This window comes from Moschus berezovskii, chromosome 9 (genome assembly GCF_049115385.1).
Source record: "Moschus berezovskii isolate FMDL1 chromosome 9, NW_MosBer_1.0, whole genome shotgun sequence".
Taxonomy (NCBI): Eukaryota; Metazoa; Chordata; class Mammalia; order Artiodactyla; family Moschidae; genus Moschus; species Moschus berezovskii.
In genome coordinates, this window is record NC_142468.1 from 1,210,001 (window position 1) to 1,234,655 (window position 24,655).

Sequence of the window (24,655 nt, forward strand, 5' to 3'; positions counted from 1 at the left end):
TGCCTGTCAAGTAAAAACTGGGGCATTCTGAGTAGGCCTCCACTAGAAATAAGACATCTCCAAGGGCAACACAGGCAAGTCTTCAGCCTCAGCTGCTTAGACTGAAGTGAGAGAAGTCCTCCAGCTGTGTCTTGAGGCAAGCTCATTTCCTGGGGATGGGAGTCTTGTGCTTAAGACTGTAAAAGGGACAGAGGACCCCGCCTCAAGCCCCTAGTTCCCCCGAGTCCCACACACGAGCTACAGCAGTTCAGTTCAGTTGCTCAGTCGTGTCCGACTCTGCAACCTCGTGGACTGCAGCACGCCAGGCCTCCTGTCCATCACCAGCTCCCGGAGCTTGCTCAAACTCATGTCCATCAGGTTGGTGAAGCCTCCAACCATCTCATCCTCTGTCGTCCCCTTCTCCTCCTGCCTTCAGTCTTTCCCAGCATCAGGGTCTTTGCCCAAATAATGCCCCAGGTTGTTGAACTTCACATATTTTCTGGGTTGCAAACACTCAGAAGACTTTTTCGTCTTTCCCCCACAGCAGAAAGACAGCCCCATAAAAAGGCCTTATTACTGTAGAAATCCATCCTTGGCGTGTTTGCCACAGTTGACTCCATAGTGATTTGGCGTTCTTTTTCATCTTGAATTTGCTGGTAGAAGATCCTCCCTTAATCACAGAATGTTGACGGAAGAGCCTGAAGTTTTGTTCACTTGTCTGGGCCTCCCCGTTTGTAATTAGTCTGCTCCACAGTGCCTTTTAAAGAAAGTAAAAGTTTGTTTTTCTCTTTCCACCGGACTGTTAAACACAGAATTATGTCTCAGCCAAAGCCACATTTTGAGTTGCTTATAAAATACAGTAGACTCCCACATAAAAGCAAGAATGGCATGCTTGCCATTAGGTGAGAGGCCGGGATAGTCTCTTCCTATTGGCACCAAAAGCCAGTTGACAAACTGAGTCTAGTGTCTGGTCACGGAGTCTTCCATGTCACAGTCGCGTGTCATTAGAAAACCACGCAGGACTCAGTAGAACCTTCAAAAGACTGAACGAGTGTCCTCCGTTTCTCCCTGCAGTTCATCAAAATACCAAAACCTCAGTTTACGAGCAAAGCCAGGCCTTTGATTTTCATATGGTTTCTCTGAAATCCAGAAATTTGGATGAAGTAGCATCAAGGCCAAGCCAGAAGTTAACCACAGCAGCCGTCGGCCTGCCAGGAGTGCTCAGGCCTCCAAGGGTGACACGTGGCCTCTCCTGCCCAGCCCGAGGGAGGTGCCTGCCGGGGGGTCAGACCAGACCGCGGCCTGCAGATTCTCCACCCCAGGCTCCTTCTCGAAGCCAGGCTCATCAGTTGCCATTGCCGACACGAGCCGAAACCCAGAAATGTGTCATCCCACGTGCAGGGCCAAGAGGAGACACACGTTCCATTAGCTAGTGGACAGAGGAGAAGAGTTTAAGTGAAAGAAAACGTTTACGTTGTAGTTAGACTTTATTGTACTAAGGGTATTCATACTTAAAAATACTGTAAAACTTTCAGCAACATGTATGACTGCTTTAAAAGTTACAGCTGATTAAAAAGCAATAATTCCAAAATAAGGAAAGAAAGCAGAAAGAAACCAGGATCAGGGAGGAAAAATAGAAAGCACCCCGAAAAGGAAATACTTAAAACCAAATATATGAATCGGTATAGTAAATGTAAGTCACTGTGTTATAGATCTAGACAAAGTAACGCTGGGTTTACGAGCACTGTAATCTGTCTGCAAGAGAGAACACGAATACAGAAAATGTGAAAGTAAAGAGGTGACAAAAGACATGCCATGCAAATACGAACCAAAGTGAATCCGCAGTAGTTAGGTCAGTGTCGTACAAAATAGGGTTTTAGTCAGAAGAACTTACTGGAGACAGACTAAGATGATGCCGTGTATGAAAGGAAAACGTTGAGTCCATAAGGGCTGTCAGTGCTTTCATTTGCATCTAGACTGAGCGACTTCACTTTCCCTTTTCACGTTCACGCATCGGAGAAGGAAATGGCAGCCCACTCCAGTGTTCTTGCCTGGAGAATCCCAGGGACGGCGGAGCCTGGTGGGCTGCCGTCTGTGGGGTTGCACAGAGGCGGACACGACTGAAGCGACTTAGCAGCAGCAGCAGCAGCATAGACGGTTGTTAAATATGGGGCCTCGGTATAAGTAAAAGTACCAATGGGAACCCTTGTTGGGACAGGGCACCCAGTGGCCTCTCGCTCTAACCGCTGCCAACGCTCTTGCAGGGCCCACAGCCTGTCGCCCACGGACCACCAGGCCGCCTTCTACCTGGCCCTGCAGCTCGCCATCTCCAGACAGGTCAGTCCCACCGGCCCCACGCTCGGTGCCCGCCCCATCTCAGCACAGTCTAGGGGGGGACCCTCTGCATTCGGCCCCCTAAGTCTGCCCTGGAGCCTCTCCCCAGGGACGCTGAGTTCTCTGGAGCAGCAGCTGTGCAGACACAAAGCAGGCCGGGCCCTGCTTTTGGAGGTCACACCTGCAATCTGGAGGGCTCCCGGGGTCAGGTGGGGACGGGGCAGCACTTGGTGGCCCCAGGGGTCACCAGGGAGCCCCCGTTGCTCACTCACAGAGCCCGGGGCTGAGCTGCGCGGCAGGGACTCTGGTCACCGGAGGGGGCCGGGCATCGGCCGGAGGATGCTGGCGGTGTACGCAGAGGAGACCCGTACCTTTCAAGCACGGAGGAGGGGTGAACAGCTACGCACAGCGGCTCCCCGAAACGAGCCCCCGCGGTGCCCGCCTGGCCGCAGGGACGCGCTCCGCCGGCCTCCACCTTCCCGGCGGCGGCTTCCTGAAGCTGCCCTTGTCGCCCTCGCCCCTGCGGCCCCCTTCCAGCCGTCCTGGGGACTCTGGCCCCGTGCCCGCCGGCCCACCTGGTGCGAGACGCTGGTGGTGACCCCAGCACATTCCCGAGCGCGGCCGGAGGGTGACTCAAGGGTCAGCTCCCCGGACACGCCCTTCGCCGGCAGGCCGGGCTGTGCCCACGCATCTGAGCTCCTGGAGCCTGGCGAAGGGCGCTAGGCGGACCCTGTCCGTGTCCAGGTCCCGCCGCCGGCCTCGCGCGGCTCACTCTGGCCCGACCAGGCGCTGCTGCAGTGAGAGCTGTGGGCTGCTGACCCACCGCCCGCCTCCCTCGGCGCCCCGTGGAGCCGCTTCACCGGGCGCCCTGCTCCGCCCCTCCCTCCTGCCCTTGCTCCTGTTCGCTGTCTTTCTCTCTAGACTTCAGGTTCCCCGCGGGCAGGAACCCCCGTCTGTCATCATCACTGCTTTGCCCCGGCAGCTGGCACACTGCCTGACACGTGGTAGGCACTCACTAATACTGGGTGAATGAAGGAACCAACCTGGAATTCCTTCAGGTCAGCCCAGCCCCTGAGGGCACCGCTTTGAACCCTGTACCCGTTTTTCCCTTGATTGGGTTGGACCTCCCTGAAAAGACATCGTGGGTGTACCTGCCTTTTTGACTCTCTCCAGATACCAGGCTGAGTGCTGTCCGCGCAGTAGGCTGTCCCCGGGGAGGGGAGGAGTTGCTGGAGCCCTGTGGGTGCCACGGGGGCCTCCGGAGGCCGCCAGCAGGATGCTGTGCCCTGTGCCTGCCCCCTAGGCAGGGAGGGCGACGGGGAGGGGCCCTCGTCCTTAGTGAAAAGGAAATGAAAGTGAAAGCTGCTCAGTTGTGTCCGACTCTTTGCAATCCCATGGACTGTAGTCCATGGAATTCTCCAGTTTGGAATACTGGAGTGGGTAGCCTTTCAGAGTGGGTAGCCTTTTAGATCTCCAGGGTATCTTCCCAACCCAGGGATAGAACCCAGGTCTCCTTCATTGCAGGCAGATTCTTTACCAGCTGAGCCACCAGGGAAGCCCCAGAATACTGGAGTGGGTAGCCTGTCCCTTCACCAGCGGATCTTCCTGACCCAGGAATCGAACTGGGGTCTTCTGCATTGCAGGCAGATTCTTTACCAGCTGAGCCACAAGGAAGCCCCCTTGTCCTTAGAGCTCTTGCTGTCTGACCCAGAGGAGGTTGCGGGGAGAGCCGCTCTGGTCTCAGCACGGGGCTGGGTGACCCGCCCTAGGCACGTCTCCTCTCTGGACTGCGGACCCTCCGCTCAGCCCCATGAGATGAAAAGTCCCCACTGTGATCGCTGGGATTCTAGGGCTCAAAAGCAGAAAGCCCCTCTAAACCAGCATTTTTAACTTACATTCATCAAAAATGGAACTTCAGAGAGGAAAACGAATAGACGTGGGGACAGACGGAAGTCATGGCTCCCTGCTAAGGAATGGGGTCGGGGGCTGGGAGGAAGCAGAAGAGCAGAGGGGTCCAGCCCCGGCCGGGTCGGAGGGGCAGGCAGGCGGCGTCCCGGGCCACACTGTAAGGAGGCCTGTCCAGCCTGCTCCGAGATCCGGCTCCAGGCCCCGCCCTCCGCCGCCGCCGCCGCTGCTGCGCTCAGCCGTGTCCAACTCTGTGACCCTGTGGACTGCAGCCGCCAGGCCCCTCTGTCCATGGGGTTCTCCAGGCAAGAACACTAGAGTGGGTTGCCATTTCCTCCTCCAGGGGGTCTTCCCAACCCAGGGATTGAACCCGGGTCTCCTGCTTGGCAGGTGAATACTGTTAAACCTGTATGGAAACTCTGGTGTTCAAATATTCGTATGTATGCATTTTATCAACCCTTGTATTGGGCAATTTTGAAGAAAGTCTTGAACAGCTGTCAGATTTTAAAGGTTAAAGTTGTATCTGGTCCTACTTACACTTGGATACACATGCTTTGTGTGTGGCATCACAGTTTGTTTCTTGGGTGTTGTTATTCTGGTTTATACTTTGGAAAGGTGTGGGCGTTTTGTTTGTTTGCATATCTCCCTGATGTCTCATAGAGATCCAGGACAAAGGAACTTGAAAAGAATCACAGGTGTCTGATCATTTGGAAACCTCCGTTTACAATTTTGAAACTTACTAAGTACTTTCATTTCAGCGGTACTGGAAAAAAAATGGAAACTGTTCAGCTAAGGCAGTTTAAAAACTTCTGGCAATTTGTTATGTCTCCATTTAGAGTGAAATTATCTTGGGCATAATCAAAAGTAAACCAGTTGTGTGGGAAAAGAGAGAAGTTGCTTATTTATGGAGAAATAGAAGATTTGGGCCTGGCAGTTATCCTGAGAAACAGTCTCTTGTGTCACTTCATTAGTCATTCTGTCACTTGAAGGGGGCCTCTGTCTTCGTGTTTGTGGTTAATATCCTGGGGCGGCCATAAATGCAGCTTAAAATCTGATTGTGACATGTGGTGAAACAACTCCTGACATTTACAGAGAATCAGAGGCGTCCCTGGTGGCTCAGACGGTGTAGAATCCGCCTGCAGTGTGTGAGACCTGGGTTCGATCCCTGGGTTGGAAAGATCCGCTGGAGGAGAGCATGGCAACCAGCTCCAGTCTTCCTGCGTGAGAATCCCATGGACGGAGGAGCCTGGCAGGCTACAGTCCACGGGTTCACCCAGAGTCGGACACGACCGAACAACTAATACTTTGACTTTCAGATACTGAAATGGTGGCTGGGTGTGTGCGTGTGTCTAAGAATTCTTCTGGGTTTTATTTTAAACCAGATCCCAGAGGCTCTCGGGTACGTCCGCCAGGCTCTTCAGCTTCAAGGCGACGATGCCAACTCCCTGCACCTCCTCGCCCTCCTGCTCTCAGCGCAGAAGCATTACCACGATGCTCTGAATATCATCGATATGGCCCTGAGCGAATATCCAGAAAATTTCATGTAAGTGATCCCAGACTGACTTATTTTTCCTTATACAGAAGGTGTGAAATTTATCTCTTTAATTTGTCCAAGTCCTTCATGGACATCCTGGTGGTAAATAGTGCAAAATCCTCTTTACTCTTGCTGTTTTATGATATTTAGAAACAGTCTCTCAAGTCAACCTGAGTTGAAATACGTTATTCCTTTTTTCCATTGTGTACCCCTGAGTTATACAAGATGATCTGAAATGCATTATGGATGAACTCTTTCATTTTAACAGTTATGCATTTTTTAATGAACATTGGAAAAAATACAGCTGCATATCAAAGTGTGATTTCATAGAAACGATTGCTCAGAGGGAGACTAAAAAATTTTTAATGAGTTTTTTTAAGGTGAATTTAAAGGAAAATATTGATATATGTGGATATGGCAGAGCTATGTTGAATAAACGCCAATGACTAAAATTTGGGAACCGTTGCTTTATAGCTTGTTTGTCCTACGTTACCAAGGACTCGCACGAATTCCAGGTGATTGCTATATTTTAGGCGGCTTTGATCAGGATACCTGACCCTTTGTGTCTCAGTTTTACTCTCTTGGAAACGGAATTCCTTAAATCAGTCAACAATATTTGTATGTAAGCTAAGCGATGTCATTACAGACTGCCGCGTGCTGGAATTGTCTGCATCTCTTCACCTCTTCCCTCTGAACCCCTGAGTGCACGGCGGTGATCAGGCTTTGTTGGAAAGGACATTGTCTTTGGGGTTGCTCGGTTCCCGTTTTATCCTCAGTGGCGTAGCTTAGTAACCAGTATACAGTGGGCAGAAACAGTGAGCAGTCCTGCAGGCTGGCTGGTTCTAATTCTCTAATGCAGGGTCAGCAGCGGGTGGGGGCGGCCCGGGGCAGAGGAGGAAAGGTGGGCTGGCTCTCTCTGCAGATTTTAAGTGGCTCAGCCTTGGCTTTATTTCTCTGCCTCCTCCCCTCACTGTGGTTTTAATCAGTGCGTTTCAGCATCTCCCCTTGGAAAATTGATTCGCATATTTCCATTACAAACATTTCTTTGTCTTCAAGTGAAAAGGGCACTTCTCTTCTCCCCATCGAGAATTTTCTCATTATAATCCAGGAAACCTCTGACTGGAGATTTCTTTAGGTTCAGCTATTTATGCAGAGTGAATTAAAGAGTTTTGCCTCCGTGTTTGACTTCTTGCAGGTCTCAAACTTGCTCTTTTGCTCTCTGAGGACACGTCTGGATTTTATCCAAGGCTGGTTAGCCCATGGGACCATAAAGTGGTTGAAACACTTTAAAAAACACGTGGCCCATCAGTTAAGTTTAGCCTGATGCAATTGAATTCCGTTTCTCTCATCAATATTTATAAAGTGGCCGCTCCTGCCTCCCACCCTCAGCACCTTCGTTAGAAGTCAGACTCCAGCCTGTGGCTCTCGCGTAGACAGCCTGGGGTGTCATCCGAGAGAAGAGCAGGCTTATTAAACTAATAGCCGCGCCGCACTGCACGCAGTAAACAGTGGTGGCTAATATGGTAATGCCTCCAAGTGACAGCAGCTGACAGCCTTTTCAAGTAGTGGAAGTAAGGAACAGCAGTAGAGATATTTGAGGAATGCGAGCCTGTTATTTTAATGTTAAGCTGTAAGCTCAAAAAAGCAGAGCATATGGCAGCAGGGCTGAGAGCCCTGATGACTTGTTTGCTTTTTAAATATTTGTATTTCTTCCTTTGTGATGGGAAACTTCTTCCCAAGAATACTTTATTAAAAGTCGGGGGCCAGATGTAGTCAGTAGATCCCATGGTTTCTTCCCATCCTGGGTAAAACATTTCAACACCAACTTAAACAACATTCCCTGGGCACCTGTCCCAACTGCCGTGTAGCATTATCTGTTTGTTTGTGACCAGCTCGTCTCCCGCAGAGCTGCAGACTCTGGGAAGCCTGGGATGGCCTCGTGTGTCTCGTGTCCGACAGCTGTGACCTACCCCAGCCTGGGGGTGTAGTGGATGTTTCCTCAGCCCCTGCTAGGGGGAGATGAGAGCTCTTCCTGCTGTTAGGGTCAGGCCTCTCCGGCTGTTGAACCAAGAATTGATTGAACTAGCGTTTTAGCCTGATGCAGAGAATTACAGAGCTTTTTGGTTCCCACTGGGGCTTCCCTTGGAGAAGGCAATGGCAACCCACTCCAGTATTCTTGTCTGGAAAATCCCATGGACTGTAGGGATCCCGGTAGGCTACAGTCCATGGGGTCGCAAAGAGTCGGACATCCCTGGCAGCTCAGATGGTAAAGAATCTGCCTGCGATGCAGGAGACCTGTGTTCCATCCCTGAGTGGGGAGATCCCCTGGAGAAGGGAATGACTACCCACTCCAGTAATCTTTCCTGGAGAATCCCATGGACAGAGGAGCCTGGTAAGGTACAGTCGGAGTTGACTGTGCAACTAACACTTTGACTTTCACACTTGGTCCCCGTTAAGCCAAGGAACTTGAGCTACTCCTTCAAGATACGTAACCTAAGTATTTAACAGGATCGGTTTGTTCTGTGCCACTGCTGGCTGTGCTGGGTCTTCGCCGCTGCACGTGGCTTTCCCCGGTTGTCGCGGCTGCGCTATGCTGCGGAACGTGGGCTTCTCACTGTGGAGCGAGGGCTTCAGTAATGGCAGCGTGTGGGTTCAGCAGTTGCAGGCTCACAGCTCTGGAGCGCGGGCTCAACAGCTGTAGTGCACGGGCTTAGTTGCTTTGTGGCAAGTGGGATCTTCCCAGACCAGGGGTTGAACCCATGTCTCCTGCATTGGCTGGTGGATTGTTTACCTCCAAGCCACCAGGGAAGCCTGACCGCCAACTTTTATCATCTCATGGTGACAGTCAGGATGGTTAGGCAACCCTGGAGACACCAGCTGTTCCTCCAGGGGCAGTCAGCTATCCTGGCCACAGCAGTGAAGGCATTCGTACATGGTGATGTTCCGATAATTGAAAGGCATTCCTATAAATATTATTACAACGAACACAGCATCTTCACATGTGATATTTTGGAATCCTTTAACATGATTAAATATTGAATAGAAGCAAGACTATTTATTGAATCTATTTAAAATAAAAATACAAGTAACCTATGTATAAATGCTTCTATATTTAAGAAAAAACCCCTTAATGTTGCCTTGAGTTTCCTATACACTCTCCTTTCCTACCCCTGACCTCTCCCTGCTCAGGTTAACTGCTGTCCTGAATTCTGTGTTGAGCAGTCGTTTGTGTTTCTATACCACAGATGTTGGTATTCCTAAATAATAAAAATTTCTGCTTTTGTGTATTTTAAAATTTTTAACGGAATTGTACTCAATAAGAATACATTCTTATTCTTTTTTTCATTGCTTAGTGTTCTTTTCCTGAGGTTATCCCTCTTGCATACAGCAGCAGTGTTTTCATTTATACGGATGGTACTTTATTGTGTAAATACACCCGGATTTCGGTTTCTAGTCTGCCGTAAGTGGGTGCGTGGGCTGTTTGCAGTTTCTGACTGTTATCCTGACACAGTTCTCCCGATGCCTGTGTGCAAGCCTTTCGTCAGGTGGACTCCTCGGAGCGGAACTGTGGGACCGCAGGATGCGTGTCTCTTCAGTTTGACCAAAGAATTCTAAGCCATTTTCCAGAGTGACTATGTCCAGCCTCTTCTCCACCAGCAGTGCCCGAGAGCGCCAACACTCAGGCTTGCTGGGAGCTGGTTAGTGGTCCCAGCACCGTGAGTTTAAGGGGCGTGTTGTTCATTATCAATGAGGTTGAACACCTTTTCGTTCATTGGTCATTCAGCTTTTCCCTTTTATAAAGCACGTGTAGAAGTCTTTCTTCTTCTCTACTTGGGTCGTCTCTTCTCTTAATAATTTGTCAGATTTCTTTGTGTACAGTTCAGAAGGCTTCTGCTGGTTACCCGTGTGGTGAGAATCTTCTCCCAGTTTGTGGCCTCTCCTTGCTTTCTCTTAGTGGGATCTTCTGAGGAACAGAAGTTGTTGGAATATCCTTGGATCAGTCGAATCTGGCCTGTCCGAGGATGGTAGCTCTGGGTCTGGTTTAAGAAACTGTCCTTGTTATCTCCTAAAGCTCCCTCGGGTTGCCTTTCTTCCTGGAAGCTCGAGTCCGTCTGGAACCAACTGCTTTGTGTAGGGTACAAAGGATCCAGGGTCATTTTTTCCCACGGGGATACCCAAGTGTCCAGCATCGTGTATTAAAACGACTCCTTTCCCTGTTTCTCCCCAGGGCCGCTCTGGCCTTAAATCAAACATCGGGCCGTGTGAGGAGCTGACTGTGAGCTCCCCACTTGGTCCCGCTGTTCAGGGTGCCCGTCTCTGCACGGTTGCTGCTCTGTCATCATTCTCAAGCGTTATTATGTGAGGTCGGTCCACCCCGTAACGCGCTTCTTAGGGGTGTCCCGGCTGTCCTCAGGTCTTTGAGCCTTTGTATAAACTTCCATATTTGCTTTTCAAGTTCCACCAGAAAAAACCTGTTGAGATTTTGACTGGAATTATTGGATTAGTAAAAACATTTGTTCAGGTTTTTTGTAACTCCTTATAGAAAAACACAAACGATTTTGTGGCCAACCCAATACATTTCATCTAATAGCTTCGTTGGGGGAAAGTTAGATATCTCTAATTACTTAGACCTTTAAAAATATTTTTTAAATGAAGCTTTATAATTTTCTTTATAAACATTTTGCCAATGTTTACTAGATTTATTCCTAGTTGCCTGAAAAAAATTCCATGCTTTTCTACTTAAACCTCTATTTAAGAGGTTAAGAAAATTTCTTTCTTCCAAGAAGGCTTGCTAAGAGTTTGTTTCTTTAATCATAAATTGATATTAAATTTCATCAAATGCTTTTTCTGTATTTATTAATATGATTATTATATAATTTTACTCTTTTAATCTGTGAATGTTATATTAATTGATATTTTTAAGTGTTAAATTAACTTTGCATTCTTGAAATAAGCCCAACTTGATCATAATCTATTAGCTCCTTAATAGATTCGGTTTATTCACTTTCTAAAGAACATTCATGTTCATGTGTGGAATCGATTGTGATTTTCTTTCTCATTATATCCTTGTCAGGTTTTGGCATCAACATTAAGCCAGCCTCATAAAATGCGTAGCAGTAGTTCTTTTTAGTGTCTTTTGGAATCTTTGTGTAAGATTAAAATTATTTGTTCCTAGAATAATAAGTTTTGGTAGAATTTGCCGGTAAAACCATCTGGGACCAGTCCTTTGTCCATGGAAGAACTTCTGATTTTTTTTTTAAATGATTAAAGGATATTGAGGTTTTCTACTTATTTTATTAATCTATGTTTAATATACTATATGTATTTTAAGAATTTGTCCATTTACTCTAAATTCTAAATTTTACTGGCATAGAGTTATTTGTTGTTGTTCATTTTCTCTGTCATGTCCAACTCTTTGCAACCGCAGGGACTGCAGCACACCAGGCCTCCCTGTTCTTCACGATCTCCTGGAGCTTGCTCAAACTCGTATCCTAGTGATACCATCCAACCATCTCATCCTCTGTCGTCCCCTTCTCTTCCTGCCTTCAGTCTTTCCCAGCATCAGGGTCTTTCTAATGAGTCAGTTCTTCGCATCAGGTGACCAAAGTTTGGGAGCTTCAGCTTCAGCATCAGTCCTTCCAGTGAATGCCCAGGACTGATCTCCCTTAGGATGGACTGGTTGGATCTCCTTGCAGTCCAAGGGACTCTCAAGCGTCTTCTCCAGCACCACAGTTCAAAAGCATCAATTCTTCGGCGATCAGCTTTCTTCAACTCTCACATCCATATATGAATACTGGAAAAACCATAGCCTTGACTATGCAGACCTTTCTCGACAAATTAATGTTTCTGCTTTATAATATGCTATCTAAGTTTGTCACAGCTTTTCTTCCAAGGAGCAAGAGTCTTTTAATTTCATGGCTGCAGTCACCATCCGCAGTGATTTTGGAGCCCAAGAAAAGAAAGTCTGTCACTGTTTCCACTGTTTCCCCATCTATTTGCCATGAAGTTATGGGACCTGATGCCATGATCTTAGTTTTCTGAGTGGTGAGCTTCAAGCCAACTTTTTGACTCTCCTCTTTCACTTTCATCAAGAGGCTTTTGAGTTCCTCTTCACTTTCTGCCATAAGGGTGGTGTCATCTGCATATCTGAGGTTATTGATATTTCTCCCGGCAATCTTGATTCCAGCTTGTGCTTCTTCCAGCCCAGCGTTCCTCATGATGTACTCTGCATATAAGTTAAATAAGCAGGGTGACAAGATACAACCTTGACGTACTCCTTTTCCTATTTGGAACCAGTCTGTTGTTCCATGTCCAGTTCTAACTATAGCTTCCTGACCTGCATACAGGTTTCTCAGGCAGGTCAGGTGGTCTGGTATTCCCATCTCTTTCAGAATGTTCCACAGTTTATTGTGATCCACACAATCAAAGGCTTTGGCATAGTCAATGAAGCAGAAATAGATGTTTTTCTGAAATTCTCTTGCTTTTTCTATGATCCAGCGGATGTTGGCAATTTGATCTCTGGTGCCTCTGCCTTTTCTAAATCCAGCTTGAACATCTGGGAGTTCTTGGTTCACGTACTGTTGAAGCCTAGCTTGGAGAATTTTGAGCATTACTTTGCTAGCTTGTGAGATGAATGCAATTGTGCAGTAGTTTGAACATTCTTATATGACTGAAAGAATTATGTATAATGTTTTAAAACTATTTACTGTCATATAGCATTTGTGGCTAAGTCTTTTTAATACTGTTTGATATGCTTCTTTTTTTCTTGAACAATCTTGCCAGGAACCTGTTTGAAACATTGATCTTTTCAAAGAACCAGTTTTTTTTTTTTTTATCATCTCAACTGTATATTTGCTTTCTCTTTTATGAATGTCTGTCCTTATTTCTGTTATTTCTTTTCTCCTATTTTCTTACAATCTGTTCTGTTTTGTTTTAGCTGGTTTTCTTTCTTAACTTTCCAACTTTTTAGTTGGATATTTAGCTCACGTAAGAAAGGTTTTTCCCTTTCTTATTTTCTGTTGACCTTTTTGGCCATGCTGTTGTAGGATCCCAGTTCCCTAGCCATGGATTGTCACCAAGCCCTTGACAGTGAGAATGCAGAATTTTACCCTCTGGTCTGCCAGGAAATCCCCCTTTCTTATTTTCTGACATAAGCATTTAAGATAAAATATTTCACTAAGTACTAATTTAGCTACAAACCACAAGTTTTGATATGTGAAATTTTTGTTATTGTTTAGTTCTAAATATTTTAAAACTTCCATTATTCTTTTTTGACACATTGATTATTTTAGAACTGTGTTTTATGATTATCAAATATATGCGTTTTTTAAAACTTATCTTTTGTCAGTGGACTTTTAACTTCATTGAATTGTGTTCAGAGACTGTCAGTTCAGTTCAGTTCAGTCTCTCAGTCGTGTCCGACTCTCCGCGACCCCATGAATCACAGCACGCCAGGCCTCCCTGTCCATCACCAACTCCCGGAGTACACTCAAACTCATGTCCACAGAGTCGGTGATGCCATCCAGCCATCTCATTCTCCGTCGTCCCCTTCTCCTCCCGCCCCCAACCTTTCCCAGCATCAGAGTCTTTTCCAGTGAGTCAACTCGTCGCATGAGGTGGCCAAAGTATTGCAGTTTCAGCTTTAGCATCAGTCCTTCCAATGAACACCCAGGATTGATCTCCTTTAGAATGGACTGGTTGGATCTCCTTGCAGTCCAAGGGACTCTCAAGAGTCTTCTCCAGCACCACAGTTCAAAAGCATCAATTCTTCGGCGATCAGCTTTCTTCACAGTCCAACTCTCACATCCATACATGACCACGGGAAAAACCATAGCCTTGACTAGACGGACCTTGGTTGGCAAAGTAATGTCTCTGCTTTTTAATATGCTATCTAGGCTGGTCATAACTTTCCTTCCAAGGAGTAAGCGTCTTTTAATTTCCTGGCTGCAATCAGCATCTGCAGTGATTTTGGAGCCCCCAAAAATAAAGTCTGACACTGTTTCCACTGTTTTTCCATCTATTTCCCATGAAGTGATGGGACCAGATGCCATGATCTTCATTTTATGAATGTTGAGCTTCAAGCCAAACTTTTCGTTCTCCTCTTTCACTTTCATCAAGAGGCTTTTGAGTTCCTCTTCACTCTCTGCCATAAGGGTGGTATCATCTGCATATCTGAGGTTATTGATATTTCTCCCGGCAATCTTGATTCCTGCTTGTGCTTCTTCCAGCCCAGCGTTCCTCATGATGTACTCTGCATATAAGTTAAATAAGCAGGGTGACAATATACAACCTTGACGTACTCCTTTTCCTATTTGGAACCAGTCTGTTGTTCCATGTCCATTAATCATTACGGAAAGCAAATCAAAACCACAGTGAGATACTATTAGCATGGCTATTATTAAAAAAAAAACACAACAGCAGATAGTAACAAGTGTTGGAGAGGGTGTGGAGAAGCCAGAACTCTTGTGCTCTGCTGGTGGGAATGTAAAATGGTGCAGCTGCTGTGGAAAATAGTGTGGCGGTTCCTCAAAATAATAAAAATAGATTATTGTATAATCCAGCAATTCCACTTCTGGGTAAATACTCAAAATAATTGAAAGAAGGAACAGAGTTTGTACACTCATGTTCATAACAGCAGTATTCATACGACCCAAAAGGTAGACGTCACCCAAGGGTCCATGGATGAATGGATAGATAAACAAAGTGACCCATATACAATGGAATGTGATTCAGTTCTTAAAAAGGAAGGAAATTCTTAAAAAAAAAAGGAGGAAATCTGAAATACGCTATGAAATATGCCACAACATGGATGAAACTTGAGGATGTTATGCTAATAAAGTAAGCCAGTCACAAAATGACAAGTACTGCATGATTACTCTTATATGAGAGCCTTGGACTGTAAAGAAGGCTGAGCACCAAAGAACTGGTGCCTTTGAACCGTGGTGCTGAAGAAGACTCTTGAGAGTCCCTTGGACTGCAAGAAGATCCAACCGGTCCATCTTAAAGGAAATCAACCCTGAATATTCACTGGAAAGACTGATGCTGCAGCTCCAATACCTTGGCCACCTGATGGGAAGAACTGACTCATTTGAAAAGACCCTGATGCTGGGAAAGGTTGGGGGCGTGAGGAGAAGGGGACAACAGAGGATGAGATGGCTGGATGGCATCACCGACTCGATGGACATGAGTTTGGGCAAACTCTGGGAGTTGGTGATGGACAGAGAGGCCTGGCGTGCTGCAGTCCATGGGGTCACAAAAAGCTGGACACAATTTGGCAACCGAACAACAGCAGCGGCAGTTAAGGATGGGGGGCCTGCTTCCTGCTGATCTTTGCCTGTGGAGCCAAGGCCCAGGGGGCCGTTCCCCCCGCCCCCCACAGCTCACATTGTGAGCTCAGGGGTCACCGTGGTGTGCTGAGCGCCTGGGAACATGGACCACTGCCGTGGCTGCCTGTGCTGCTCCAAAGCAGCAGCTCCAGGCTTTCCTGGGCACCTGGGAGACAGCAGAGCCAAACCAGACCTCCTGATGTGCTGAGGGAGGGTGAGGGCAAAGCGCCCTGGAGTCACAGGAGCAGTGCTTTGCGAGGACCCTGGCCCTGTGCGGACTCTGAGCCCGGAGGCACGCCCGCTCCACTTCTCCCGGCCCGGCCAGCCTGGGCACCCAACGCCTCCCCCGCCTGGCTCGCGTCCTGACTCTGGGTGGAGCCGCTGTGCATCCGTCACAGACCTTCACGGCTTCCTGTGAGTCCGTGTCTCAGGGGGCCGAGCCCCCTTCCCTCGGGTCTGGGTGACTGTAGGGTCCCCGTCCTTTCAGCGTCTGCCCTTGTCCCTGCAGGGGCCCGGTGTGTCCTTCCTTCTTGAGTCCCCATCCTCAGACGTGGGGACACGGGGAGACCTCGGCCGTGGCAGCTGAGTCAGAGGTAAAGATGAAGGGACTCTGTGCATCCTCCGCCGGGACACAGGTTCGCTCCCTGCGCAGGGAGCTGGGACCCCGCGTGCCCCCGCGATGGGCGGATTGGTTCGCCGCCCCGCCCGTGTTAGAGACGCTCAGTGGGGGTCGTGGGTCAGAGAGAACGCAGTCTCTATTTTTAGAGCCAGGGCAGTTACATGGGAAAGGGTGCTTCCCAGGTTCTCCTGTTCACGTCTTTCTGTAGCCGACGGCTCCCCCGCCCCAGACCGTTGCTCACTGACTCGCTCCCCAGCCCCAGGGCGGCTTCTGGGCCTCTTGCTTCTCTGCACCCCCTCCGCCCCGGTTCCACCCGGTCAGTCGGTGCCCGGGAGGCCGTCTTGACTGCTGCTCTGAGGGTGGCACTGAAGGGCACTGCTCCCATCGCGAGCACGTCACTCGTAGGCCCGGAGCAGCTCTCCCAGGCCTGGGCAGCCTAATGCACACGTGTTCTCACTCAGCCCGTCCCGGGCATTTCCAGCTGAGGTTCCAGGACCCTAATCGGAGTTGAGATTAGTAGCTAAAGTGGGAGCAAAAAATGAGCCAAACCGGGGTTTCTCAGGGTGATTTATTGCCGCTAAATATGTCAGCTGTTTGTTTGTTCTAAAAATATCGCTAGGAGGGTGGGGGAGTATCCAGATTGTTGACACTTCGACTGAAAGGAGCAGCAGAGTGTAACCGATACCGGGGCCCAGCAGGAGGCCCTGCCAGCCCAGAGAGGAGGCCGGGCGGCCATCCTCGGCCTGCGCTTGGGGTGGGCGCGCCTGTAAAGCCAGGCGTCCGCCCTCGGGGCTGGCTTTGGCCAAACAGACGTGGCGCCCATGCTCCCGGAGCCAGCAGCTCGGGGAGCCCTGGCGGGGGAGACAGGGAGGCCGGCGGGGTGCCCCCAAACCTGCCAGCACCCTGTGCGGGGTCTCCTTCCCCGGCCGCCGTGGACCCTGAGCGTGGTCACATTTCCAGAACTTCCTCAGTGGTAGAGGCTCCCAGAGAAGTTGGCCAATGAGCCCCCGGGCCAGCCGCTCTTCATTTCCAGCCACAATCTTCAAACCTCCCTTTGGTGGTTGTTAGCCAGCTGAGCAGGCATCAGCACATGCTCTGGGGGTTTATGAAGGACACCAGGTGCTCAGTCTCTGAGGAGCTTGCAGACCAGGGGTGTCTGGCCGGTAGCCACGGCAGACTTCTGTTAGCAGAGTCCCTGTAAGTGAATGCACACCTCAGGAATGTCTGGATTTGATTAGCTTTGGCGTGGGCAGGCATGACTCCAAAGAGACCTTGAAGCCAGCTCCTGTTTACTTGCCTGGTTCAGGAAGACGTTTGAGTTTTCCAGCCCTGAGGCAGACGCCCCGGGCAGTGGCGACGATCCAGCGCTCTGCAGACTCAGGCACCCTTTCTGTGGCTGACAGCGTGAGTGGTGCCCTGGCTCGGTGCACTGGCCCTCACTGGCCATGCTCAGCAAGGACCTTGCTGTTCTTAGTTGTTCAGGCGTGTCCAACTCTTGCGACCCCATGGACTGCAGCCTGCCAGGCTCCTCTGTCCGTGGGATTCTCCAGGCACGAATCCTGGAGTGGGTTGCCGTGTCCTATAGCACAGCCACCAGAAAGCCATCCAGGGAATCTCTCTAGAAGGAAAGGAAGGCTGAAGACCACAGGTGGGGGGCACCCTGCATTCATGAGCTTCATGTCAGTGGTTGATCAGAATGGCCACCGAATTTAGGAATAAGATACCTTCAAAATTCTTACTGGAATGAAATAAACAGAGAATTGCCTGAAGTGTAGGGACTATGGGAAGTGTTTTCCTGGAGGTCTTTAAAAAAAAAAATCAGACCATTGAAAATAAAACTGGAGAGTTATGAAGTAGAATGGTGCTTTTTGAACTTAAATTTGCACACAAATCACCTAGGAATCTTGTTACATGAAGATTCTAACCCATTTGGTCTCGTTCTAATCCATTAGAAGAAGATTCTAACCCAGTCTTGTTACATGAAGATGCTACAGACAGACTCCTCTGTCCATGGGATTCTCCAGGCACGAATACTGGAGTGGGTTGCCATTCCTTCTCCACAGGATCTTCCCAATCCAGGGATCAAGCCTGGGTCTTCTGGATTGCAGGCAGGTTCTTTACTGTCTGAGCCACCAGAGAAACCCCCATTGGGTCTAGAATGGGTGGATTTTCTGCATTTCTCACAGGTTCCCAGGGGATGCAGAAGGTACCTGCCCTGGCCACACTCTTGAGTAGCAAAGCATTCACTGCAGGACTCTCAAGGTCTTTCCCAGGTTTGGGTTAATTGGAAAAAATTATATATATATATATATATGTATTTTAATTCTTTTTCTAATGAGTCGATGAACAGATGTCAATACAGCAGTTAGGTGAGCCAGATGATAAAGGAAACTGTGTTTCCTGTGATAGCTGAGCAGACAGATCATTCAGATGATGTTTGCTGGCCGATCTCCATGAGTGATTTGTTCCCCAAGCAGTGTGATCGGAGCCGTCACGTGACTGGTACCAAACCTGCCTCCTTCCACCTGTCCTCAGAGGGTCCTCGGGGGTCCGGGCCTGCACAGCTGTACGCCCACCATGGTGGGCAGGCCTGGGGGTGGCTGAGCCCGTGGAGACACGTCAGGCCAGTGGGCCCAGTGACCAGTCCCAGCCCTGCTCCCTCTGGTGAGGGTGACTCGGCCTGGATCAAAGGCGATGTTTTGCAGAGAACACCCGCTCCCGGGATCGGCCTGCTGTGGAAATCCAGCGGGAGAGCCTGGGCTCTGAGACCAGCTGCTGCTAAGTCGCTTCAGTCGTGGCCAACTCTGTGCGACCTTATAGACAGCAGCCCACCAGGCTTCCCCGTCTCTGGGATTCTCCAGGCAAGAATACTGGAGTGGGTTGCCATTTCCTTCTCTCCGAGACCAGCAGGCCGTCAGAATTGCGGATGAGGAGGAGTCGGGATGGATTTCCTTCACCAAAGGCAGCCTGGAACCTGAGGGCAGCCGCTTGCCCCGGTGCTAGAGGGCTGGTCGGCGGTGTCTGATGACGGCCCGTCCGTGACCGGTGAGGGGCCCGCTCAGCGCTCTCTGCCTCCGTCCCGCTGACTCACCGGCGTCGGGTTTCCCTCCGCCTCACCGCGTGCTCCGGGCGCCGCGCTCGGCTCGCCCCTTCTCTCCGTGGCTGCCCAGCCATCTTGCCAGCGTTACACTGCGCCTCAGCGCACCGGCCTCCTCCCACCCCTGCTGTGCGGTCTCTTCCGCCCGCTGAGGCTCCCCGCAGGTGCTTTGCAGCCGGTCCACACCAGCCCTCAGCTCAGGCCCCCGGAAGCGAGACGGGGGCGGCGCTTGAGGTCCCCGTGGCCACTGCCCCGCTTGGGCAAACACCGCAGGCATTTTCTGCACAGCTGTTTTGCATCCCGGCCGACGTTCAGAAGCTAAACCAAGACAGGTCCCTGGCAGGCCAAGCCCAAGAGCAGCAAACACAGATGAGCACGGAATACCAGACGGTCCTGGGATGCTCTTTCTGAATCAGCTGCCTTGATGACAGCATTTACGGATCTGCTGATTAGGCAGGGTTTTGTTTATTAACGTGGGTTTCCCCACTGATGCAATTAATGAGTGCGTTTTTTATGCTCTCAAGTAAGATTGGAGGGAATTTATTACTATAGTATTTCTCTGAACTTTCCTAATTTATTGTCACTGACAGTTCTTCATCAGAAAGCTTAGTGAGGCATACTAGATTTCAGAATTTAGCACTAGCTCCTCTTGTCTTTTTCTCAGGTCCCAGCCTTATATCCCAGACTCCAGACCCCATTCTTTGAGCACACAGGGACGCTCCTGCCTTGGCTTGAGATGGTCCACCTGCCTGCCTGGAAGGCCTCGCCCCAGAGCCCGTCCCACCCTAACTAGAAAAGCCCCCTCCCCTGTCCTCCTTGGCCCCCCCTCTCCTGTCCTCCATGGCCCCCCCTCGCCTGTCCTCCTTGGCCCCCCCTCGCCTGTCCTCCATGGCCCCCCCTCGCCTGTCCTCCTTGGCCCCCCAGGAAGACCCTGTCTCCTCCTTTCGCGCTGCCGGATAACCTTGTCCGTATGTCTGTCTGGGTTTATCGCATATCCTGTGTATAGAACGCTAGACTGTGAGCTTTTGGGAAGGGGAGAAACACCGCGTCTTACTCCTCTTTGTGGCCTCAAGGGCATATTAGGCGCTCTTTAAAATGACTGACAAAAAGATGAACAGATATTATCAGGCACATTGACAACTGCCCAGATCTGTTGTTCAGTCGCTCAGTCGTGTCCGACTCTTTGTGACACCACGGACTGCAGCACGCCAGGCTTCCCTGTCCTTCACCGTCTCCTGGAGCTTACTGTGATTCACGTCCACTGAGTCAGTGAGGCCATCCAACCATCTCATCCTCTGTCGTCACCTTTTCCTCCTGCCTTCAGTCTTTCCCAGCATCAGGGTCTTTTCAAATGAGTCATTTCTTTGCATCAGGTGGCCAGAGTATTGGAGCTTCAGCTTTAGCATCAGACCTTCCAACGAACACCCAGGATTGATCCTTTAGGATGGACTGGTTGGATCTCCTTGCTGTCCAAGGGACTCTCAGGAGTCTTCTCCAGCACCACAGTTCAAAAGCATCAACTCTTTGGCGCTCAGCCATCTTTACGGCGAACCCTCTCATCCATACGTGACCACTGGAGAAGCCATGTCCTTGACTATATGGACCTTTGTCAGCAAAGTGGTGGCTTTTTAATACGCTGTCTATGAGTAAACAGATGAAATATGCAAATGAGATGAGGAAGAAGCTAGTTGCTGCCTGGGGAGGGTCGCTGTGGGGAAACCTCCAGGAGACCTCCAGGCAGGCAGAGAACACGGGCAGGGAGGTGGGAGGGCCTGTGAGGGGTCATGTCTGGGACTCATGGGGGTGGGCCCAGCGTAAAGCTAACCCAGAGGGACGTGCTAGAGGTAGGCTGTCCAGGGAGTGACGAACTCTTCCTCGGGTGAGATTAGAGGTTAAACCCAGCCCTGGCACATTGCCCAGGGTGCCCGATGAGGAGCCGCAACGCCACAGACCCCAGAGCCTCACCAGGGCCCACATCGCTCTCTGAGCTCTACACTGAGGCAGGCAGTTACTTCACGAGTTACTCTGGGATTCTCAACAAAGCCGAAAAATAGGGTAAAGTATTATTTCTGTTAGTTCTAATGAAAAGTAAGACCTTGATTAACTGTGTTCTTCAAGTGTCTAGAGTTTTATACACACCTGACTTTTGAGGGAAGAAGCAAGTCACAAAAAGTAAATGTAATCATTTTATTCAGAATCACGTATGATACATCCTAGGAACAATACCTCAGCAGCCCCAACTCCTCTTTTCCTGCAGGCCTGCCCAAATTTCAGGGCCTCCTGAGCTGGGAAGATCCCCTGGAGAAGGAAGTGGCAACCCACTCCAATATTCTTGCTTAGAGAATCCCATGGACAGAGGAGCCTGGAGAGCTACAGTCCAGGGGGTCGCAGAGAGTTGGACACAACTGAGCGACTAACACACACGCATACAATCTGTGCCTAAGTCAGAAATCTCACCTAATCTTTGTGGCAAGTCTTTTTTTTTTTTACTATATATTCTCTGAGGGCAAGGAACTGCATTTTATGTCTTTCTCTTCCACGCAGTATCTAACAGAGATCTTTGTGGATTTTGTCTCCATATGCGTGCTCAGTCGTGTCTGATTCTTTGTGACCCTATGTAGCCCGCCAGGCTCCTCTGTCCAGGAGATTCTCCAGGCAAAAATACAGGAGTGGGTTGCCACTTCGTCCTCGCGGGGAGCTTCCTGACCCAGGGACCAAACCCATGCCATCTCCTGCACTGTAGGTGGATTCTTTACCACCTGCACATTTTAGGGTTTTAAATATTTATCAGTGGTTTTGAAAATGCTGCATCTCTTCATTAGTGTCAATAGTGTGTTTAGAATATTTTAAGTCATTCTCGTGTTTCTCGTCCTGCGCTTGGGAGTCAGGTGGGTTTGGGTTTACATTTCTGTTCTGCCAGGAACCAGCTGTGTGAACTCAGGCGGAAGACTTAGCTTTCGGCCTAACTTGCAGAGATATAAGAATCGCTGCTGATATGTTTACAGCGTCTGGCAGCCACTGTGCTTATTGTTATTTCACTTGTCTTGAAAGCAGAAGCTTCCTGGCTAATAGCTCAGTATTCCACAGCGGAGAGCTCTTGTATTTTCCGGAATTGCATTTCCATTTGGGAGTTTTAGCTTCTGTTTACGTAAGGCTGGCTTCAGTGGTTGGGGGGCAAGGAGGTTTGACCTGAGCCTTGAAAGTTAAGTAGAGAAGGCTTTAAAAGCAGAAACGGATGGAAAGGTAGCTGTAGTCTGAAGGAGCAGCACGCTGGAGGAAGCCGACCCTGACTAGGGGCGGTGTGCCTGGCGGGCGGAGTGCATGTGCGGGAGCCGGGCCTAGGAGGCACTGCCCGGAGGCTAGATCTGGGCTCCAGGAACATCGTCAGATGGGCATTGTCGGAAAGTTCTAGTCTTCATTAATTTCCTGTAAGGATTCGAGGAGTCTCTGAACAAAAAGTTTTAAAATTAGATTAATGGACTTTGAGCCAGGTGTAGGGAACAGGAAGGGGCCGTCTTCCCAGCACGTGATGTCTGGCTGCACTTCGAGAAACATCTCACTGGGCCGTGGTCGCACCCAGGGGTGTACTAGCCCGTCCACCCCGTTCCACCTGCATCGCACCACAGCTCAGCGCGCTGAGACGCCGCGGCTGGTCGGTCCCGGGATTTCTGCCCCAGGGTCTCTTCCGTAGGTGGGATCTACGGCCTCCTGGGACATCGACCGCGGCCCAGTTGTGTCTTCGAGTCCTAGTGGAGCGCGCCCCTAGCCAGGTGTTTGCAACAGTCCTGAGATGCGCGAGCGCGGCTCGGAAAAGGGCGCCCGGCGTCCCGGGGTCTGTTCCCGCTTCGTTCCCCGCCTCATCAGCCAGGCCCAGGGCCGGTCTCTGAGGCCAGGCCTATGCCCCCACTTCTGCCTGCCTTCAGGGGCAGGCCAGACTCAGGGGTCCTGGAGGTCTGCCATCGTGCAGGACACGCCTGACGGTGGGCGAGCGTCTCTGCCCCCCCAGCCCTGTCCCAGCCCCTCCGCCCCCTGTCCCCAGCCCTGTCCCCAGCCCCCCTGTCCCCAGCCCTGTCCCCAGCCCCCCTGTCCCCGGCCCTGTCCCCAGCCCCCGTGTCCCCAGCCCCCCTGTCCCCAGCCCTGTCCCCAGCCCCCCTGTCCCCAGCCCTGTCCCCGGCCCTGTCCCCAGCCCCCCTGTCCCTAGCCCCCCTGTCCCCGGCCCTGTCCCCAGCCCTGTCCCCAGCCACCCTGTCCCCAGCCCCCCTGTCCCCAGCCATGTCCCCAGCCCCCCTGTCCCCAGCCCCCCGTCCCCGGCCCTGTCCCCAGTCCCCCTGTCCCCAGCCCTGTCCCAGCCCCTCCGCCCCCTGTCCCCAGCCCTGTCCCAAGCCCCCTGTCCCCAGCCCCCCTGTCCCCAGCCCTGTCCCCAGCCACCCTGTCCCCAGCCCCTCTGTCCCCGGCCCTGTCCCCAGCCCCCCTGTCCCCAGCCCCCCTGTCCCCGGCCCTGTCCCCAGCCCCCGTGTCCCCAGCCCCCCTGTCCCTGGCCCTGTCCCCAGCCCCCCGTCCCCAGCCCCCCTGTCCCCGGCCCTGTCCCCAGCCCCCCTGTCCCCAGCGCCCCTGTCCCCAGCCCTGTCCCAAGCCCCCCTGTCCCCAGCCCCCCTGTCCCCGGCCCTGTCCCCAGCCCCCCTGTCCCCAGCCCCCCGTCCCCGGCCCTGTCCCCAGTCCCCCTGTCCCCAGCCCTGTCCCAGCCCCTCCGCCCCCTGTCCCCAGCCCTGTCCCCAGCCCCCTGTCCCCAGCCCCCCTGTCCCCAGCCCTGTCCCCAGCCACCCTGTCCCCAGCCCCCCTGTCCCCAGCCCTGTCCCCAGCCCCCCTGTCCCCAGCCCCCCTGTCCCCGGCCCTGTCCCCAGCCCCCGTGTCCCCAGCCCCCCTGTCCCCGGCCCTGTCCCCAGCCCCCCTGTCCCCAGCGCCCCTGTCCCCAGCCCCCCTGTCCCCAGCCCCCCTGTCCCCAGCCCCCTGTCCCCGGCCCTGTCCCCAGCCCTGTCCCCGGCCCTGTCCCCGGCCCTGTCCCCAGCCACCCTGTCCCCGGCCCTGTCCCCGGCCCCCCTGTCCCTGGCCCTGTCCCCAGCCCCCCGTGTCCCCAGCCCCCCTGTCCCCGGCCCTGTCCCCAGCCCCCGTGTCCCCAGCCCCCCTGTCCCCAGCCCCCTGTCCCCGGCCCCCCTGTCCCCGGCCCTGTCCCCAGCCCCCCTGTCCCCAGCCCCCCTGTCCCCGGCCCTGTCCCCGGCCCCCCTGTCCCCGGCCCTGTCCCCAGCCCCCGTGTCCCCAGCCCCCCTGTCCCCAGCCCTGTCCCCAGCCCCCGTGTCCCCAGCCCCCGTGTCCCCAGCCCCCCTGTCCCCAGCCCCCGTGTCCCCAGCCCCCTGTCCCCAGCCCCCCTGTCCCCAGCCCTGTCCCCAGCCCCCCTGTCCCCAGCCCTGTCCCCGGCCCTGTCCCCAGCCCTGTCCCCAGCCCCCCTGTCCCCAGCCCCCCTGTCCCCGGCCCTGTCCCCGGCCCCCCTGTCCCTGGCCCTGTCCCCAGCCCCCCTGTCCCCAGCCCCCCTGTCCCTGGCCCTGTCCCCAGCCCCCCTGTCCCCAGCCCCCCTGTCCCCGGCCCTGTCCCCAGCCCCCGTGTCCCCAGCCCCCCTGTCCCCAGCCCTGTCCCCGGCCCTGTCCCCAGCCCTGTCCCCAGCCCCCCTGTCCCCAGCCCCCCTGTCCCCGGCCCTGTCCCCGGCCCCCCTGTCCCTGGCCCTGTCCCCAGCCCCCCTGTCCCCAGCCCCCCTGTCCCCGGCCCTGTCCCCAGCCCCCGTGTCCCCAGCCCCCCTGTCCCCAGCCCCC

General features: G+C 52.1%; 1 protein-coding gene across 8 annotated transcripts in view; it reads left to right on the forward strand.

The window, feature by feature from the left end:
- TTC7B (tetratricopeptide repeat domain 7B) overlaps positions 1-24,655 on the forward strand; it is a 270,335-nt gene that overhangs the window by 183,101 nt on the left and 62,579 nt on the right. For all 8 annotated transcript variants that reach the window (XM_088839368.1, XM_055436426.2, XM_088839370.1 and 5 more), the window contains exons 14-15: positions 2,244-2,316; positions 5,601-5,761. In XM_088839368.1, coding sequence (XP_088695494.1) covers positions 2,244-2,316; positions 5,601-5,761 — 234 coding nt within the window. The remainder of the gene's footprint in view (positions 1-2,243; positions 2,317-5,600; positions 5,762-24,655) is intronic.